General features: G+C 37.3%; 1 protein-coding gene across 6 annotated transcripts in view; it reads right to left on the bottom strand.

Moving 5' to 3' along the window:
* reln (reelin) overlaps positions 1–21,438 on the bottom strand; it is a 395,806-nt gene that overhangs the window by 15,936 nt on the left and 358,432 nt on the right. For all 6 annotated transcript variants that reach the window (XM_062981720.1, XM_062981721.1, XM_008111538.3 and 3 more), the window contains 16 exons: positions 19,292–19,541; positions 16,767–16,935; positions 15,609–15,749; positions 13,277–13,454; positions 12,068–12,261; positions 11,110–11,366; positions 10,554–10,708; positions 9,228–9,442; positions 6,547–6,724; positions 6,096–6,271; positions 5,561–5,667; positions 4,332–4,574; positions 3,805–3,980; positions 3,076–3,149; positions 1,732–1,893; positions 1,095–1,252 (listed from right to left, as the gene is read on the bottom strand). In XM_062981720.1, coding sequence (XP_062837790.1) covers positions 1,095–1,252; positions 1,732–1,893; positions 3,076–3,149; positions 3,805–3,980; positions 4,332–4,574; positions 5,561–5,667; positions 6,096–6,271; positions 6,547–6,724; positions 9,228–9,442; positions 10,554–10,708; positions 11,110–11,366; positions 12,068–12,261; positions 13,277–13,454; positions 15,609–15,749; positions 16,767–16,935; positions 19,292–19,541 — 2,833 coding nt within the window. The remainder of the gene's footprint in view (positions 1–1,094; positions 1,253–1,731; positions 1,894–3,075; positions 3,150–3,804; positions 3,981–4,331; positions 4,575–5,560; positions 5,668–6,095; positions 6,272–6,546; positions 6,725–9,227; positions 9,443–10,553; positions 10,709–11,109; positions 11,367–12,067; positions 12,262–13,276; positions 13,455–15,608; positions 15,750–16,766; positions 16,936–19,291; positions 19,542–21,438) is intronic.

Below are 21,438 nucleotides of genomic sequence, written 5' to 3'. Positions count from 1 at the left end.
AACTACTATTTCCACCAGTGGCCAAGCTGGTTAATGCTGATGAAGAATACTGAAAATATTCTACACATTCCCAGAAGTGATATACATTACTGTGGATCTAAACTGGCAATCCAGGCACTGTATTAGTGTGGAATAGGACTAAGTATTTGTTTCCACAGACCATGTTTGATTATCTTGTTACAGTTATCTTTATATTGAGTTTAATTTTAGAGATTGCATTATTTCAAATTAGAGCTAACATTATTTTTATACACATTGTTTTTGCTACATTAATCTTGGTACTGAGTTTCTTGAGTGTTTTTTTTTGTTAATTTGATTGCTAATTTGGCTCATTAATGCATGAAATACTTTGTTTAAAGAGTGGCCTTCAGCTGGTTAGCTTGTCGGTAGTAGATATACTGAATAGTATTTTATGAGCCTTTAGTCAGGTTTCCCCCTTCCCCATGTATTATGTTCCTTATTCATTTTCCCTCCTTCCCTTTTTCTCTCTTCATTATCATCTGGGAGTATCTTTGGTACGTATATTTCCATTACCTTTTGAAATATTTTGAAATAGAATATTTTAATACTACTACATATAAACATGCATACTTTCTAAGTATATTACCATTTTTAAATACAGTTTATTCAGAGCAATTTTTGATATTTGTATTCTTTTTTGTGTATGGTGGGGATTGCATTCTTTGTGTGTGTGTATGTGGGGGGAAGGTTGGAGTTCAACAACATGAGAGACAAATACAGTACTCATTCTCTGTGTTTAGTTTACAGCGACATGAAAAATATTTTTTGACAAGAAATAGGTAATTTTTAGGCTCATAATAAGACCTCTTCTCATACATCATATCTGGCTTCTCATACAAATATGGCTTTGAAGTGAGTTGCAGTTGGATTTTAATCTAGATAAAGCCTGTTTTTTCACACATATCTTGAACAGCAAACATGCTTTTACAGTAGTTACTTTTTACACTGGTTCTCAATGAGCTTTTGATTATTATACTTTTAAGAAAAGTATATTTGGGTATAGATTGTTTTTATAATTCCTGATTGAACTGATTTAAGTAAAATAGGATTGGATTATTAAAATTAGAAGAGACCTTGGTATCCTTCATCACAAATGCAAACGGCTCCGGTAGTGCAGTATCCATGGCCACTACAGAGTTTTGGACAAGCTTCTCCAATGTAGACGTGATCTATAGCCCAGCTTTGTTTTTCTGGTTCATCGCCTTTTTGAATCCACCGGAATTGAGTTGCACTACAAATAAAGCCAATTCAAAATGTTAGGAATTATTTTTATAATATGCTGATGATTTTCATACATTTTATTGTCACACATCATAGACATTTAAGACAATAGGACACCGCAGAAGGCTCATGCATCTCTGGGTGAAATTTCTCTGCTTTCTGTGCATTGCAGTTATAATATTTCCAAATGTCTATTCCAAAAGGCTGTAGAATTTGCAGGACATTAAAACCACTAGCTTTGTTTTCCCTATCAAAAAGTAACAATTCATTATGTCATCTGAGCCTTTCAGTCTGGCAGAGATTCTCTGGTAGCCACTATTTATTTTTTGCTAAGACAAAACATTTCAAAAGTAATGTTTATTAAGTACCAGGCTAGACCAGACCAAAATATGATTTTAAAAATGTCTCTTCTTCTATGCTACTAAGAAGTGCCAGCTAAACAGATGAAATTTTATAGCAACACAGTACAATGACCTTTTGATTACCTACCTGGATGAGACATGATCGGGCAGCTGGATAGTTATTCTCTTCCAAGTGGAGCTGTTGACAGAGTTATAGATGGTGGCTTCATGGAATTGAAATGGGGAACAGCCAACACTATTAGAAGAGGATGGGAGACAATGTGTCTGGATGAGCTGCCACAAATCTGATCTGAAAGAAGAACAGGATGCAATATTGTTACGGCAGCTGAACACAGTAATAAAAAAGGCAAGCATCTACTAAAGTTCAAGGAGATCTGTGTGTTTTAAAAACATTATCTGCAATAATATTTTCCTGGTAAGGCTATTTTTTCTTTTAAAAAAGACAGAAGTTCTGCATTCTTAACTAATAAATATATTTATTTTCCCTTTGACAATATGTAGAAGAATTGTTTATAGTAGGGGTGGAGAAAGTGCAGTCCATAGTCCACAAGTAGAGTTTAAACATCATGTTTGTAGCCCTTGGTGCCCCACAGAACATCTTTGGGTTTACCCCAGGGCATTTTAAGCTCTAAAACAACCAAAGGAGATCAAAACCGCTGCAAAGTTTTGTCCCTTCACTCTCCCTGATATCATCTAGCCCCACACTCAAACTTAGTGGCCAAAAATGGTTTTAAAATGAAAGCAGAAATGACTGCATCACTTCTGGTTTTGGCCTGTCATAATGGAGCAGCCCATTGAAAATTCACAAAGCGTGGAAGGATGGCCTCTGCCCCATCACAATGGCACCCCACGGGTCTATGAGAAATGGAATGAAATTAATAAGAAATAAAAGCTTTTGTCTGAGAATTCTAAGAATGAGTTCCATATGTATGTTCATGACTTGATTACAAGTTGTCAATTACAAATGATAACATTCATGTGTGAAATAGCCATTACAGACAAAACTGTCATATCATTTCATTTCCTATGCAAACTGGAATGCTTCTCAATGGAGTCAGATCATATATACAGCAATAAGTAACTGAATGATCAAACTATCCGTGTTTGTGTCTGAATCAGACTTTTCATCATATCTGATTGCACATGTGACTCTGTATGTTCGAATGATCACATAGATTCAATTGTATACATTCATCTGAGAACATTATCAGATTCCACATAAGTATGCAATGAAAAGTTATTAATTCACTTATTCAGTGTATTTATTTGTATCATCATGTGAGGATTGCTCAGTATGACATTAATTGGGTGGATCAATATGAATGAATTTATCATTTACATGTATGTATTATGTTTGTATATATTTGACACAAATATCAAAAACAATAGGGTTTTAAAAAAAATGTTTTAACGTTGGAAATTAATTCCCACTACACAATATTCTCCATTGTGAGCATCTTTAAAAATTTACCTGGCATCCTTAGAGTATTCCAGCATTACAGAATGAAGATCTCCACATGATGTTGCTTCACAGCCAACCACAATCTGGAACAGTTAGCAATAATTATTTTTTTCCTCCAATGTTAATATTATTTTTTTCTGCCTCCTCCCTAACTGAGAAACTCCCCACCTGCATTGCCCACTGAGAAGCTATTGCATGGACAAATCCAGACCAAAGGTGCATCTACAAAACAGACGTATAATGCAGTTTAATAATATATTAACTGCCATGACTCAAAACTATGGAATCACGGGAATTGTGTTTTACAGGACCTTTGCCTCACCAAACTCCAATTTCCAAGATTCCATAGCATTGAGCTGTGGCAGTTAAAGTGGTGTCAAACTACATTAATTCTACAGTGTAGATGCACCCTAAAGCTTGTAACATTTTATTAATCACTGCCCTAGCAATGGTGGAATTTTGTATAATGCCAGTTCCACTTGTTAACAACATCATCGTAACCATCATGACAAACAACAAGGGCTTCCATTCTGATTGGCAGAACCCATCGAGTTTGTTCTTTCCTCTAGGTAAACCTAAAGCTTGGGTAGTATTCTTTGAATATAGTAACACTATGCATCACATTAAACCTTTACAATGAATATTTGATAGAAATCTAAATTTGATATGCCATTAGACTTAGGGGCAAATCTTACTGAAGATGGGTTTGACATTTAATGAATAGAAGCTACTTCTTACTTTAAACTGTATCATATATCCTGGTTGTATAATGAGTTCCCGAGAGGACAGGATATTATGTGTCTGATCCTTCTTCTTATTTGGCCAGTAGAGATGAAATGACGGATTGCCGCAGAATCCTGCAGTCCTGACTGCATTTGGATAGAAACTCCAGTTCTCTTCATGCGAAATGCCTTCTATCAATATCAGTTAGACAAAATTAATTGGAAGTGTGGTAATGTTTGGGTAAATACTGCACTGTTGAAATATTTGACATCGTTGGAAAACACAAAGTATAAATTATTCCATTCCATTTCAAAATATGGTATGGATATCTATAGCTAGGAAACTTTTTTGTAGAATGTTTATTCATTGATAATGACTAATGACTTCAAAAAGTTCTTCTACAACATATGTGGACAGAAATTTCAAAAACATTAGCTTAAAAAGGTTCCTGTTTATCACTTAAACTAAAATGCAAACATGAACTCAAACTTCCACCACATCATCACAACATCAAGTTGAAAAAATGTTTATTTGACAATTACCATCATCAAACGTATCTACCAGCTGGCTTGGGTTGATTTCTGCTCCTCCAATGAGAACATTATCTAGTGCCCACTGAGCACGATCAAAGCCTGAAACCACAATTCCATTGTTAATCACAAATGGCTGCCACCAACGCAGGCGGGTTGTATTGGTCAGTGCATCTTCTGGGAGTAATACGTAATCATGCCTTATGGAGATGTACTTTTGATAATCCATCTCATGAAGCAATTTCCAAGATATTCCTGTATCAGAAAAGAGTCAACACAGAAGCAGGAAATTCATCAATATCTGATTTATATTGAAGCTGGGCCTCAAATAGTGAATTCAAACATCTGGCACATTGTAATACAGTGAGTCACTTTGAACTGATCATAATTGTATCTGTCCTTTTTATAAGTCTAATTCCCATGAGTTCTTAAAATGAGCAAAGCAGAGACTGTATACTACTTGCCTACTGACATCTTGATTCAAAAATATTGTACATGTGGCCGAAACTGTTGGAGCTTAATGCTTTCACAGCCTCATGACTTGTTGCCCTAAAACATTTAAATTGTAGGAATGCTTTATTTTAACTATTTATTACTACTGAGGAATGTTAAGAATGTACCACAAAAGGGCCTTATAAGCATTGAAAAGTAATGAAATACCCAAATGATCAATATAAAAAATAAACATGACATCTCTGAATTTCCAGTTGAATAACTCTTGTCTCACAATAAGCAGTTCTTGATCATTTGACTAACTCTTAAAAATAAGCAAATAAAAAATGTCAGTGCAACGAAGATCACTTCATCCAGATTTCTTCTGGAATTCAGGAAAATATTGTTCAAAGAAAAGAATAATGTGAATATGAAAATATATTTCGGAACATGAAACAATTTTATTTGGAAGACATCCATAATATTTGGATAAGTACCAGATTTTCAATAAACTGACTTCTTTACTCAGAATTATGCTTATGCATACTGCAGATTTAAACTTCCTGCAACTGTCTTTTTCATATTTGTAGCCATTATTTGTGTCGATAGGGATATCACCAGGTGGGTGTACTGGATTAGGGGCTCCATACTGCAAATAACTTTAGATGAATAGAACTTTCTAATAAATGCATATTCAAAGCAAAAGCTCTGCTGTATCCCATCCTATACCTTTGCCAATGTTTTGTAAATTTAAGGTGCTTAAACATACGCAAAAATATTTGTCCTGTTCCATTGAAACAGATACTTGCCTCCATCAGTTGAATAATCTAGCAGAACTCCTTCCTTCCGACATGTTGGTCTGTGACAAGTTGTCATATTGTTTTCACTCCCAATTCTTCCCCAATATTGTAAAAATCTGAATGAGAACATATTTGCATGGAATTATAAAACCAATGATACTAAGAAAATAGTTAACATCATCCCCTGTCCAATAAAGATTAAGTGTGTCTACAACAAGTACAGCTGATATGTATACAATAACTAAATCCATTCATCCCATAGAATAAAATGAGAACAGATTTGGAACTAAACTGAAATTGTTATAGTTATTGAACTATATGCCCATGAAAACAAAAACAACCTTTTCTTACTGTTAAGTGAATTGATTCATGCCTCAGTAAGATCAGCCTTCCTCCCTCCTTCTCAAATGGATGATTTAAAGGTGAAAGGTAAGTTCCATTGCCTGTCCTCACCGCAATCTAGTTTGCTGCCCTGTCATTATTTAAAGACATCCTAAATGAAAATGCATCAGCTCTATGCAATCTATTAAGCGCCCTGACATACTTTGCACCCCGTAAATCCAAATCTTGAGTAACAGCCTGTCTCACGGCAGTGCCTCCAAAATACAGAGCCGTGTCTTCTGCAAGAATTCCACACTCCATGCAAGCAGTGCCTCCTTCCAGAGACATCCATAAATCCTGTCTAATTTCTTCATTGTCAAAGCGCTCCTTCAAGTAAGTCTGTCAAAGAAAAGTGGGATCATTAAATAAATTTCTTTTGTAAGCAAGTAGTTAGCAAAATATTATTCCTCTAATTGTATACCAACAATAATTTTGCACATGAAATTGATTTCATTGAAATATAAAAGAAGTACATTTGCTTTCATTACAGACAAAAATCTGAAAATCATTCTTATCCCTCCATGGATGCATATCTAGTTTTTAAAATATTTCCCAAAATATTTTTGTATTATGCATTTTAACTACAATATGCACTAAACATGTATTTAGATTACCTTCAATGGCTGAGTCAAGTAGCAGTTGGGACCAGAGAAACCTGGATCACAGATACACTGTTCTTTTAGACAGTCTCCATGTCCTCTGCAGTTCTCTATACAACCAGGTCCAAGATAGAAATTGTCTATGGCCCATTGCATATCAGAATACTTCTGATAGAATCTAAACCGTACTGGGCTGAATGGAAGACATACAGAGAAACAGAAATTATTATATGGAACAAATAATATTATCACTATATATCTATCATCAGCAGTTAGGATAACTTAAATATTTTTCTAATAAATATGATTAAAACATGAATAAACCTGAAAAAAATTGACAATGCTAGAGATAGCACCCCCCCACCCCCCGTGCTGGAAACAGGGTCCCCTTATGAGGAGGGGAAGGGATACATTTTGTCAAGGTACGGAAGTCTACCGGGAGCCAGCTCAGGCTGTAGTTCCCATTCCCATGAAGAAGAAAAGGAGAATGAACTATTTAACATGCATGAAGATATTTTAAACAGTTTATTTCCTTTTATCTATGTTGTCTATTGTATGGATCTTGTGAGTGTTGCTAAATCATAAATTGAGTTAACATAATCTCAACCATCCATCTGAACTGCTTGGTCTCCAGCCTGATGCCTTTTTTTAAAGAAAAGAAAGGATGTGTTTGTGTGGTTAAACTCAACAGGAGACAGGGAGATTTATTTTCCCAGAGTTTTATGTGCATAGGCAGGCAGGGGGGACACCTTGAGGGAAGGGCACAGCAAAGCATAGAGTAAAAGAACTGCTGCTGCTTCTAGTAAGATGTGTAGCCCTCAAAGTAGGTGTCTAATTCACTCACAATCATGATGCACTTGTGCACAATAGCATCTATATATTAGGGCACATATTCCAAGCAACCAGGGGCATTTTTAAAAAACATTTCATGCATTCCTAATTATATGACACCAGAGTCTGGGAAACAGGAGGGAACTGAAGTCAACATTTAATGAATGTTGACTTCATGAGAATCTCAACTTTTTCAGACCTCACTTATATTATGAAATAGAATTTACAAGGAACATTGGCAATAATTTTTCAGTGAAGTGTGCATAACCTGCATAACCCTAAGAATGTTTTCGCGCATTGTCAGTGACTGTGGCAGAATGTAAAAGGTAGTCCTGCAAGCTGGCATTAATCAATTTCAGATGTTCTACATAGGGAAGACTGGTTAAACCACATAGCCACCTTATTGAGCATGAACCTGCAAGAGAGATTGAAGGTGGGTAATTCATTAGTTAGCACTGAAAATGGACAGAAAAAGTTTCAAAGTTGATTAGCCTAATGTTTGATTTGGTTTATTAAAAATCAAGACACTTGCTGAGTAATAATCCTTTGATGAATGATTAAAAATTTACAAAAGAGTTAGCAATTTTGTTGGACTTTCAAGCTGGGTGATGTTTTAAACCAGTGGTTCCCAAACTTATTGGGCCTGCCGCCCTCTTTCCAGAAAAAAATATGACTCAGCGCCCCCTGGAAAGAGGTACGTGGCTTAGAGGGGTGTGAGTGGCTCCTGCTCAAGAGGGCAGGGCTGAGACTCTCCCCTAGTCCAAGATGCAGGGCTGGGAGGGGAGGAGGAGGTGGGCGGGGCCACACATGGGCAGCCAGGACTGGGATGGGCGGAGTTACAAGCTCTGAGGCAGGGCTGAGCTTCTATCCTTGTCCTGTGGCACCTGCCAGGACACAGGGGGTGGGGCTAGAGGAGGGGGCAGGGCCTCTACCCCCTGCCCCCGTGTTCTAACAAGCACCTCAGGGAGGTATACAGAGGCTCTTGGGAAGAGGCCCCACCCCTGCCCTTAGCCCTGCCCTTTAGTTCTAAAAGGGCGGTATAGAGGCTCAGCCCTCTCTCGGGCTCTTGGAAGGAGGCCCTGCCCCCTTCCCTAGCTCCACCCTCTGTGTCCCAACAAGCACCTCAGGAGAGTATAGATTCTCAGCCCTGTCTTGGACTCTTGGGAAGAAGCCACGTCCACTCCTCTAGCTCCGCCACCTAACAGGCACCTCAGGTGCTCAGCCCTGTCTTCGGCACTTGGGAAGAGACCCCTCCCCTCCCCTGGCCCTGTCCCTGTGTCCTAATAGGAGCCATCACCGCCCCCCTGGATCGCTCCAGCACCCACCAGGGGGCAGTAGCGCCCACTTTGGGAATCACTGTTTTAAATGAAGTAGAAAAATCAGGTGTTTCTACAACTGTAACTTCTGAATTAAAACAATTTTTTTCATGGCTCAGAAGATTGTCTGTATGGTGGCTTTCAGGTGGGAAGAGAGGACTGTATTATAGGTTTGCACCAGGTCTCAACTATGATATCTGGGTCTTGGTTGGGAGTGTAAAATGGTCTCTAAATAAAAGAACAGGAATTCCCTCCCTCCCCACCCTCACAATAGAGAAAAGCATCCTGTCCTGACCATTTAAAGGCGTTTTTCTTTCCCTGTACGCAAAGAGACAGAAATTATCACCCCATGAATCTTTTTGCAAGGTGAAAAGGATGTCTGTTATCGGAGGGCACCATTATTTCATTTGCCCTTAGGGAACATTAACCCAGGATACCTAGCCTCCAGAACCAGAGCTGTTCCTCTCCCAAAATGTTGCCTAGAAGACAGACCCCCGCCATATTGAATGTGGAGGAAAATTGGAAGCCTAGATACCATCTCATACTTACTTTCCGACTAGGCTTTCAGGTAGCGAGTAGGTTATTCTTTTCCAGCCTTTTGTTGGAAAGAAGACAGATGGCTGGGAGACAATCCCAGAACATTTAGGATTAGCAGGTAAGCACTGTGGTATTAGGTAGCTCCAACTCACTCCAAAGTCAGTAGAAAACTGCACATGTACTTGGTTCTGGGCAATCTTTTCTGAGGTTTTACAGCCTACTGAAATCTAATAAGTGTAAAGAAAGAGAAAGAGTGGTTGTTTTGAAGCAAGAAATATAATGATGTATATTTATAAGACAGCATGTTGTCTTGTTCCAAAAGGGTGAAAATCTGAGGCATACAGAAGTTTTCCCTAGGATTTTGTTGCATGCCAATGGAAAGACAAAAAGAGAAACCTTTATCTTCTGATTTAATAGAATGGTATCCTATCCCGCTAGTGTTTTTAATTTTACAGCCATCTCATTTAGCACTGTTTAAGGTATATGTAAGCATACTAACATTACATCTACAAGGGAAGCTGAATACAATCTGTTTCTTTTAGAGAAGACAGTATCTGAAATTTGCAATTATTTCAGTTGTACAATCCATTGATTTTACATAGCCTATCTTTAAAGTTGACCTTACGGCAATGTTTATTTTTTAAACGTTCTGATTAGAGTAGATAGTAGAATGTGCTGCTGCCTTGGAGTGTGGTAGAATCCTTCTTGTAGGTTTTAAATAGAGGCTGGCTAGCCATCTGTTGGGAGTAACTTGATTGTATATTTCCACATGGCAGAATAGGATTGGACTGGATGGCCCTTGTGGTCTCATCCAACTCTATGATTCTATGAACATGGAAAAGGTATTTTTGCATATGGTGGCAAGATATGGTTATTTTAAAAGTATTTAAAAATCCAATGAAGATATTTGATAACAGCCATGAATCAATAGTCTACCAGGAATAAATTGTTTAGACATTCATGTTAGTCCATTTTAGGCATTTGACCAGGCATTTGAACCAGGGCCGTAGCAAGAAAAAAATTTCGGGAGGGGTTTTGAAAATTTGGGGGGGGGGGGGTTTGAATCCCTGACCCACCCACCCCCCGGGTTCAGACCTGTCAATATCTGCTTAAGATAGTGCCTGGAGGGACTCTTAATGTTTTACTTCTCATAGACTTAGCATGGGGATTTGGTTAACCAGTTAAAATTCATGAGTAAACCAGGTTTTTTTTTAACCTGAAAAATTTCGGGGGGGGGGGGGTTAAACCCCTAACCCCCCCCCCCTCGCTACAGGCCTGCTTGGAACATTCCAAGAGTTTCTTCCAAGTTTTCTTAAGGCTTTGTAAAGCAGAGTTTACCTTGAACTGCATAATCCAGTTTTCAGTAGGAGTCAGATCATGAGTGACAGCATACACTTCCCTGCCATCATGGCTGCCACACATCATGACGCCGTCAGGAGAGTCACAGAATCTTTCAATCGAACAGTCATCATGGAATAGCCAATGTTCGTTCACTTAAGAAAATAAATAATTCAAGGATGCAATATTTGGTAATAAATCAATTGATAGTATTCATTACTGGATTGTTGAAACATAAAGGAACATGATAGAATTTTGGACTTCATCATGCTAAGCAATAATCTTGAACTGAGTTCACCTTTGAAGGAAATTTTAGCTTTGCAATGGAACCCACATTTTCTTATCCTAGTCCTAGGATTACACTGTATGAGAGGGAAGCATAGAAGTCTAGTACGTTTTAACATTTGTATGATGATAAAAAATTCAATCAGTCAAGCATTTCCTATATTGTATAAACATATTTGCAAAAAAAAAAAGTTCCTCCTCCAATTTCTGAGAAAAGCCACAAAAGACCTGAGAGGAATCAACAATATTGGTATCTCAAATGAGCTTCTACCTGTTGTCCTGTCTTCCATGAACATATCAAAAGCAATCCTGCCCATGGGCCCAGCATCTGCAGGAGTGCGTTCATGTTGTGGCAGTGGTGCACTGCTAAACGTGTCCAGCATTACTGTCCTCTGATCAGCTGATCCGGATATCAAGACATTGTCAATGGCCCAGTCACTCTGATCTAAGCCATCATGCTTTGGCTGCCACCAGCGGAAACGGGTTCCTACTTCTTTGGCATCAGAAGGAAGGAGAATGTTCACAAAGCTGGAAGATAGTAATTAGATGAAGCCTTTTGAAACCTTATGCTTTCACCTTTTCACAAACATTTTAAGCACTGAAAATGATTTTTTTAAAAAAATCTGACACATTTATTTGATCAAACCCCAAGGAAGAAGTTTAATTTTATTTCATGGACGTGGAAACAAATATTTGTTTCTATAGAATGATTTTACCTCTATGCACTAAGAAGGCATGAATTTGGGCAACAGGTGAATTATTTGGTGTCTTTTACATAAGGGGGCTAAATAGCACTATAGAGACACCAGAACCCATCAGAGGTTGGAAGTTAAGCAGGGTCAGTCCTAGTTAATAGTTGGATGGGAGAGCACCAATTAAATATAGCTGTTTGCTATATTTCAGAGGAAGGAACTGGAAGGACCACCTCTGAGTGGTCAACTTGAAGTCACACACACACAGCTTGATGCTTCCAATTTTGACAAATGCTATCACAAAAGGTACATATATTCTGGGGGAAAAGTGGGGCATTATTTTTGAATGACCCTCATAGATATGTTCTAGGTTAAACTTGATAACTTTTATGGATAATGATAACGGCAATGATAATACTGCATGACAGTACATTGTACTCTGAACTCAGAGCTGCCATGAAGTCTATATGGTAAGGAGAAAGAGTATATTTATAGTTAATTCACTCTTGTATGAACAAACAATAATGTATTTATTACCCTGGCTTGCTGAACTGGTCATAAAATATTTCCATTAAGATTGTCCAGGTAATGCCACCATTCACAGAGTATTCTAGGAGAACTCCTTGGTTACGATTGTTGGGAGTTATCAGACATCCATACATGAAATAGAACTGGACAAATTCTGCATTCGTTAGGTTTAGATCCACTGTAACAAGTAAACGGCTGCACCCCTAGAGAAAACAAAGCAATGGACAAAGGAATTAAAAGGGTAAAAATTTCTTAAAGAAAATAAACTCAACATGTATTTATTTACTAGATTCCAGGTTTACTTGATATTTATAATGGAATCAAGTTCAGGATTTAAAAAATGGCATATAAAGCAAAATTAGAGGGTGATTGCTTGAGGAGAATATGCTACATTTACAATTTTCCATTATTTAGTTATCATAAATATTTCTACTGTTGGGATGAGACTACTCATGCATGGGTTTTGAGTGGGGATAGGTTTGCGTAAGATTTATTTCATTTCCAAATTCTCCTCTATTTTTATTGGTATGGACCCCATACTATGAATATCAGTTCATGTGTTTCATATTCCAAAGAATTGTATGATTTTAACTTAGTTGCCTTGCATGATTTCAAAATGATAACTTGAGGACTTAAAAAGTAGCCCATATTAAATATTACAAATGACATGATTACTAATACGCTACTTTAGATCTGGGGTCTGCAACATGTAGGATCAGTTCATCTGCTGCTCCCTTTGGACCACTGCAGATGCAATGCTTCAGGTGGTTTAACCATGATTAATCACTATTAATCCTCCAAAGCTGGTTTAAAACCATAACTGAATGGGAGCCTTACTTAGTTTGATTTATGATTTATATAATCTAATATTGCTTTTAATAAACTGAGATTATAAGACCCAAATCTGCAGAATGGAGGGGTAAGAAAGAAGTACCTTATTTCACAAACTGCTTGTGAGGGGTTCACCAAAACTAAGCATTTGGAAATATAAAATCTGTAAAGGGCCAGCTGCCTGATAACTATTAACAGACCAGACACCCAGCCTCCACATGCTCAATGACTTTGTTAAATTAGTGTGAAATGTTTTCATACTTTGCAAACCCACTGTGTTTATAAAGCTAATATGCTAATTTGTGCTTCCTTTTATCTGAACTATATTTCAGAAATATAAAAAGAGCTTTGGCATCATGGAGAGAGTATTCTAAACAAAATACCAACCCCACTGAAATGAAGGGCCATTCCCGATGCCACAGCTCCACAGATGGTGCTCAGTTTCCCACCATTGACTGTTAACCAGTTTTGACCAGAAGGAGCACGATTGAAGTTATCTTTAAGTTGGGTAGGAAGAGGTGTCTCTGGCTCATCACAGTACAGCCCACCCCAGTTTTCATCACACCTGTAAGTGACATCAAACAGATAGTTAGGCTTGAAAAATATCTGGAATGCAATGATCCATTTACAGAAGGGGACTATTTTTTGGCCACTATTCAAGCACTCAAAATCTATATACACAGAAAGGAAGAGGGATATGCACTGCAGGATGCCCACATCCTATAAGTGACCTTCCCATGTTCACTGGAAATGTCCAAACAGGACAACTGAGCATATGTTCTTCCAGTGCCTGTTCTACAGGGACATTCAATCCAGACTCATCCTGCCTTTGCTATATAATTACCCAGGTTGTTCAAGACAATTTTTCACCACCCTGCTGCTCTCAGATACACACCCAGTTATAACCTACAATGCTGCCAAGTTTTGTGTAGCATCACTTAAAATCCGCCGAATGATGACTGGATCCAAAAGTTAACAATCTAATTATCAGCTAACTGAAATGTACATCAGTTCTTCCCACTCCAGTCTCCTAGACTGGTGCCCTGAATGCTCCTATCCCTCCATCAGTCTCCCTCCCTCTCCATCCCTTTTTAATCACTTATCTTTTCTAAATTGTTTTGTGCTTTAGCCTTCAACATACCTTTGTTTTTTCACCTTTTAGATTTTAATGTACAATGCTTCTATGAGACTGGACCCCACTTATGCTGGTCTATGACCGTAATAAAGATTTTTTTGAAGTGATAAAGAAGTTGACAATAATGTTCACTAAAATGAGATTGCATTTTTCTCCAGACTTTCCTTGTAAACATGGCAAGCAGTCACATGTGGGTTGCCAGTATGTCTCTTGTTTCCCTCCATGGATACAAATCCTGAATGCCCTAAAAGGTTTCTGTCTGGTGAATAAATCAGTTTACATGGCTCTTTTTTCCTTTGCATGACAAAAGAAACAGTTATTCAATGAGGTATAATTGTGGCCTTAATTATACTAATACACTTAAAAAAAACCCATATTGATTATTTCGAAAATACTTAGTAAAAGGTAAAGGTTTTCCTCTGACATTAAGTCCTGTCGTGTCCGACTCTGGTGGTTGGTGCTCATCTCCATTTCTAAGCCGAACAGCCGGCATTGTCTGTAAAATCTTCGAGGTCATGTGGCCAGCATGACTGCAAGAAACACCGTTAATACTTGGCTTAAGGTAAAAATAACTGATTTTCAGATAGTTATAGCAGATGAGAGAAGTACATCCAGTTAAGCAAATCATTTTAGGGCAGATTTCTGAAATGATCCCCAAACTGATTCCTGTCACCACTTGGTGACTCCCTAAGTGCTATTTATTCATTTTCTTCAAAAGCTACATAGAAGCCCACAGATCTATCTTTCATTTCCTGTCACTACTGTGATACCTTGCTTGCTCTTGTAACTATTACAATAAGCAGTCTAGTTCAACTTTTACTTGGCTTTCCTGCATAAACAGATACACATTCACAACGACTGAACAGTAGAAGGAATGTTTCTTATATCATCAATTGCTGCATCTAACAAATTGGTGCCATACACTGTTGTTTAGGATGGCCAAAGCCCCCTTTTAAAAGAAAAAATGTATTGAGAAAGAAAATTTATACTTTTTGCCTGTTTATTTGAATGTGATCTGAGATTTCAAAGGAATACGGTGCATATTTTCAATGTGTCATTACATCTCCTTGTGTGCTTCTATGGGTATCAGATTCAATCTTTGACACATAAGGAATGACGAGACTCTCCCCATGTCTCCCATTAGACATTTTTCATCAATATTGTGATTAGGCAATGGGGCGGAGCCTCCAGTGGCACAGCAGGTTAAACCACTGAGCTGCTGAACTTGCTGACCAAAAGGTTGGTGATTCAAATCCGGGGAGAGAGGTGAGCTCCTGCTGTTAGCCCCAGCTTCTGCCAACCTAGCAGTTTGAAAACATGCAAATATGAGTAGATCAATAGGACTGTTTTGGAGGGAAAGTAATGGCACTCCATGCAGTCATGACATTGGAGGTGTCTACAGACAACGGCGGCTCTTTGGCTTAGAAATTGAGATGAGCACCATCCCCCAGAGTTGGACACGACTAGACTTAATGTCAGGGGACTTGGGGCCATTCCCGCTAGGCTTTATATGAGACATCACCTTTCAACCTCCAGGCCATCTCTCTCTTAGCAGCATTTTTCCTACAAGGATGAAAGACTTACACACAGTTCCCTTGAGTGCATTTCCCATGGCCACTGCACATATCTATACAGCCATCTCCTATGTAGACATTATCTATAGCCCATGTTTGCTGCTTGTCAAATGGAGCTGGCTGATACCAGCGGAAACGAGTTGCCTGGGACCTTTGAGAAAGGAAAGAGATATGAAACAAATATCTCCAAAGTTAAACCATGAAAGGCATCAATTTCAATATCCCAAAAGCTCAATTAACCAACAAATACAAAACTTTCTCTGTAGCGGCACCATGACTGTAAATGTGATGCACTACATAAAACAGATTCCATCTCAGCTGAGCTTCTGGATTATGGTTAAAACAGAACTATTTTCTAGGGTTACCAAAATTGCTTTAAAACTGGCCTTTAATTTTTTTTTGCCCAGTTGTAAAACAGGCATTTTAACTGCTTAACATATTTTTATAGTGGGTGTGGAAGAGATTAACATATACAGTGAGTGAATGAATGAATGAATGAATGAATGAATACATTAAAACAGGCATGGGCACATTAAGGCCCTTTAGGTGCTTATGTCTGGCCCTCCTATTTTCCCCTGTTCTCTGGACATAAGGATGCAGAGAATCTGATCTAAAGTGAGACCTCAGGCAGAGCAGGCCTTATTTTAGTTTTACACCACTTCTATTGCTATTGTAGGGGATGCTATAGTTTTTAACTCTGAATATGATTTGAAGGATTTTAACTGGTGTTGGGTGGGCACCATGTCTGCAGCCTGTGTATTATTGTCCTGGGGGAAGGCAAGACTGATGGAGAAGGAAGGATGGGGAAGGGAAGGGAGCCCTCCTCCTGGCCCATGCCTGCATTAAAATGTTCTTAAATATGTAAACAGTAGATGGCAGCATTCAACTTGCTAGGCTTTCATTTCAAGCAAAGACAACCTTTGTTAAACACATTGGACTCTATGACTTCCTTATATGCTGAATTTACAGCACATCACCACCATCTCAGTGATTAGAATAAGCATGTCTTGCAAGTCAAGAGAAAATGTTTGGTTCTACAGCAGTTTGATTTAAGACTAATTCCATAATAAGCCAATGAGTGTAATGTCCTCTGTGTAACTTCTGTAGAGCAGACACTGTTTCACATTCAGAGCAGTATGCTAACTCTGTTACATCAAATGCAATTTACCTGGAATAAGGAGGAAGTGGTAAAACAATCCTTGTCCATTTGTTGAATGTATCTGATACCAGAACCCTCTGAAGGTGATATTTGCTGCATTCTACGTTAGTGGGAAGGCAGTCTCTCATTACTGGGTGCCAAGTCTGGCCAAGATCGACTGAGTACTCTAGCTCAATAGCTGAAAATATTGAAATGATTGAGTTAGTACTACAATTATGATTAGGATGATCAAAAATATTCCAGCAATATAATATTATACAGACTTGTAAAATGGTTAGTGTAAGTTTGTATACATTCAAATGCCCTACCTATGGCTTATGACACAAATTTGTTATGTTTTCCACTTAAAGCAATGCCATGTGTAGCATTTGTAGTCATGTGGATCTTAGATTATATGCCTTAAATGCACTGAACTGCTTTTGAAAGAATGGGTACTTGGACATGTAACTGGCTGCACAGCTGAGTGTGCATTCTGCTGAAGGCAACACAAAGCAGACAGGCCATCTGCAATGGGATATAAGTTTTGATTGATCAAAGACAGATTAAAAGCATTCAAGCTGATAAAAAAGAGAATGTCATGCTGAGAGATGTGTAATTATTGAGCACCAGTATAACACAGAGCTGACGGTGTAGTAAGAACATATTTTCAGTTCAAATTTCCACCCAGCTACAAATCTTCAAGATGGCCTTTAGCAAAGCACTGCTACCTCAACTTAAGCATAACCATATAGACTGGTCACAAAATAGAGACAATGTAGGTGGAGGAGTTTAAACAATGCAGAAAAATGACATAGAACGAGGAAAAGGAAGAAAATATCTATTTGTAAACCATCCTTTGGAAAGATATGATCTTACTAGGGCTGGATCATGTATGCATTTGCATGTATCGATTTCTCATAATCGTCTAATTATACGAATTGGCTCCCTTGTAAAAACTCTGCTTAAACAATAAAAGTGTGTTGGGAGTGCCACTGTAACATGGAAAGTTATGCATTAAATCTGTGATAACTCATTCACACATGTAAATCATTACTTGTATCTGTGATCACAAAGTGATGAACACAGATGTGAGAATTAGCCTCTGGTAACTGCTGATCTAAACTTGTCATTTCTAAAGTACCTAAACTTTAATTTAACACTTAGACTGTAATCCTATATAGACTCTTCTAGAAGTAAGTCTCATTAAATCCAACGTGACATACTTATCAGACATGCATAGGTTTGTGCTGTTAATTGGTAAACAAACTGACTGCACAGAAAGATTTACAATTAAAAACACCATTTGGGAATGGAAGCCATAAAAAATACTACATACAACCGACATCATTGTGAATAATTTCATATAATTTTCAAAAAAGGTAGTATGTATCATTTTAATATTATCTCCTTCTTCTAAATTTGACAACTCTGCATCAAAGATGCTGAGTGTTCTGATTAATGAAACTCCAAGTTAAAATAATGATTGGTTAAGGATGCAACCAGAATGAAGACCTACATCAAGAAACAGATCAAGTACAACTATTCTTAATATTATCAACTTTAATGAATTGCAACTCTAAAATGAAGTGTAATGATTATGTTTTGGGCTAGTAGTTAATTTTTAGACTTAAATAGCTTCACTACTTAAACTCAAATTGGCTAATCTACTTTAAGGATTTTCTTTAAGCCTCATTTCCATTTTTACACAGAATTCTAAAGTAATTGCCTGCCGTTAACTGACACACATGATCAAGTCTTGGTGTGGTTTAACTTAAATCAGCTTCATGCTAGTATAATTTACTCCTAATTTAGAGAGGAACAAACATAATGTAAGGCAGAATTTTAATCTCTGGTATTACAAGAAACACGATACATGCAACATGATGTGGAACCAGTATCAGAATAGGATAATTATCTAGAAATGTCAAACTGCTTTGTCTTAGATTTATGTTACTCAGAATAAAGAATGGCACTCATGCTAGCAACCAGTGATGTGTGTGATGTGTGTGTGGAAGCTCTCATGCATCTATAAACATAATTAAAGGCCACTAAATTCATTGCATGACATATCTAGTTCTTGTATTCCAGGATAAGATTAAAATTAGGATAGAAGGATATAGAATTCATAAGATTTATATGCATCCCGATTTACAGATCTTGGGTGAATAAAAGCTAAATTGAAATGGATGAACAATGTACTACATTATTTGTTCCCACCCCACCCACTCCACCCCACAAAGTAAAACTATAGACTTTTCATATAAGAAACTGAGTCAGTGTCATTTATGTTGGGAATTAAAACACTTCTGAAATAGCTATGTCCTGGTTTCCATCATCACTTCAGACCTATCAACTGTATTTATATATGCACAGTTCTTGCAATGGGACACGGAGTACGCAAAGCTGGAAAGAACAAACCAAACCATGCTCTCCTTGTAGAACAAATATCTTCATAAATGTTGACTTTTTCATTAATGAGTCCAGTTGAATTCAAAACAACAAGCAATGACAACATTGAAGTATGAGAAGTACGTGATTTGTGCAGAAGCTTTTACCATAGCAGGAGTCAGTGACAGAACAAGAAGCAGCAAAATCTAGCTGAAGGAAAGAATCCTCATTGACAGCAATGTCAGTGGTTACAACATAGCGGGTGCTAGCTTTCTCAATGAAGACCAGGGCATCCCCAGTAGAGCCACACACTGGCATTTTTGTCCCTCCAGGATGGAGAAGCCATTTCTTGCTATCCAGGGTACTGAAATCATCTTCTAAGACTGTGTTCCCAGAGATATTTCCACCAATAAGAATCTGCAGTACAGACAAGAGTTTCATTTACCACATTTTAAAACAAATGTAGAATATATGTTATGAAACACATACAGTTCAGGACAAAGACATATTCAATACCTCATGGTACCATAAGTCAATTATGCATAATATTTAAACACCTCCTAATATATTTAAAAATCATCTGCGTTTGCATTAGATACATCCAAAATATATTAATAATTATCCTGTAAAATGTAACATTCTATTCAGTTATTCAAGAGTTCAATGCCATTTTATGTAGCAGTTTGTAATTATTTTATTTCATCTGTAATTTATTAAAATGGATATCTATTAGGGAATAGCAACCCCACAAAGTTGGTGTGTTATACAATGGGACCAAAATAGTTTGGTTATCCTCAAATACTTCACATTGCTGCCTTGAGGTTTTGGGTTTCATTTGGGTTTCTTTTGCATTTGTACCAAAGATTTATGAACTGATTTTGTCCAAATGGTATATTTATATTTATAAACTGACATTCTACACATTATTGTCCGTTCTGAACTGATCAGCAAACAGATGTTTTAATATGGGTTAAAAGCAAAGTGGATTATGGTCATCAACTATAATTTCACACATAGAAATGTGAAAAATCTAATTTAACATACAAAAGGTTCTCTAAACGTACATAGTGATTTGTTCACAGTCTTCTAGAGCAGGGTTTATCCAACTCTGCTCCTCCAGGTGTTTGGGACTTCAGCTCCCGCAATTCTTTACAGCTGGTAAATTAGCTTGGCTTTCTCAGAGCTGAAGTTCAAAACACCTGGAGGAGCGGAGTTTCAGAAACACTGTCCTAGAAAATCAAGAATTACTAGTACAGTAGAGTCTCACTTATCCAACACTCGCTTATCCAACGTTCTGGATTATCCAACGCATTTTTGAAGTCAATGTTTTCAATACATCGTGATATTTTGGTGCTAAATTCATAAATACAGTAAATTACTACATAGCATTATTGTGTATTGAACTACTTTTTCTGTCAAATTTGGTGTATAACATGATGTTTTGGTGCTTAATTTGTAAAATCATACTCTAATTTGATGTTTAATAGGCTTTTCCTTAATGCCTCCTTATTATCCAACATATTCGCTTATCCAACGTTCTGCCGGCCTGTTTACATTGGATAAGTGAGACTCTACTGTATATTGCATTTATACTGCTAAAATGATCCATTTCTTCTATATACCAAAAATTTACAACTATTACACTGAGTAAAATACTTATTATTTTATTCTCACAGTTGCTCAGCTGTATACATGCTTCCAGGATTAAATGAACAGTGGGAAAATTCCTGATGTTATTATGATTTAAATTAAATCTAGCATACTTTTCCCTCTCCCAATTTAATAAATTATTTATCTTTCTTTGTAATTTGGTTTAATGTTGTTTATTCTTATAATAGTGAATTAACAATGAAGAATTATGAACTTTTGAACAATACTTTTTTCCCTTTAAGCAAATTAAGGAAAATAAGTTTTTTTCATTCCTGGCATTTGTTTCTACCATGAATTATATTTTGAAGCATCTTAACCCAAGGCAAATGGTTCAAAATTAAACATAACAATATAAACAATATGAAAAATAATTATTCTAAGCCCTACACAATGTGCCCAGAACCCCACCTCTCACAAATATTGATTTTATGAAGTCTTATACCACTCCTATTGTAGGCTGTGCTTCAAATCGAGGTAAGGAGTTGTTTGATTATAACTCCAATGATCCCAACGCAAGCCTGAAAGTGCTTGTGGATCATGATGGACAGAGTCCAACAACATCTGCAGAGCCACAGATTCCCCACTTCTGCTCTCAGTGAGAAGATCCTTGCACACAGAAATGTGATAAGAGTACATATTCCATGAATCAACAATTAACAATGTC

Source organism: Anolis carolinensis, chromosome 5, assembly GCF_035594765.1.
Source record: "Anolis carolinensis isolate JA03-04 chromosome 5, rAnoCar3.1.pri, whole genome shotgun sequence".
Taxonomy (NCBI): Eukaryota; Metazoa; Chordata; class Lepidosauria; order Squamata; family Dactyloidae; genus Anolis; species Anolis carolinensis.
The sequence above is the reverse complement of the archived record's forward strand: the minus strand, read 5'-3'. Positions and strand labels throughout refer to the sequence as shown.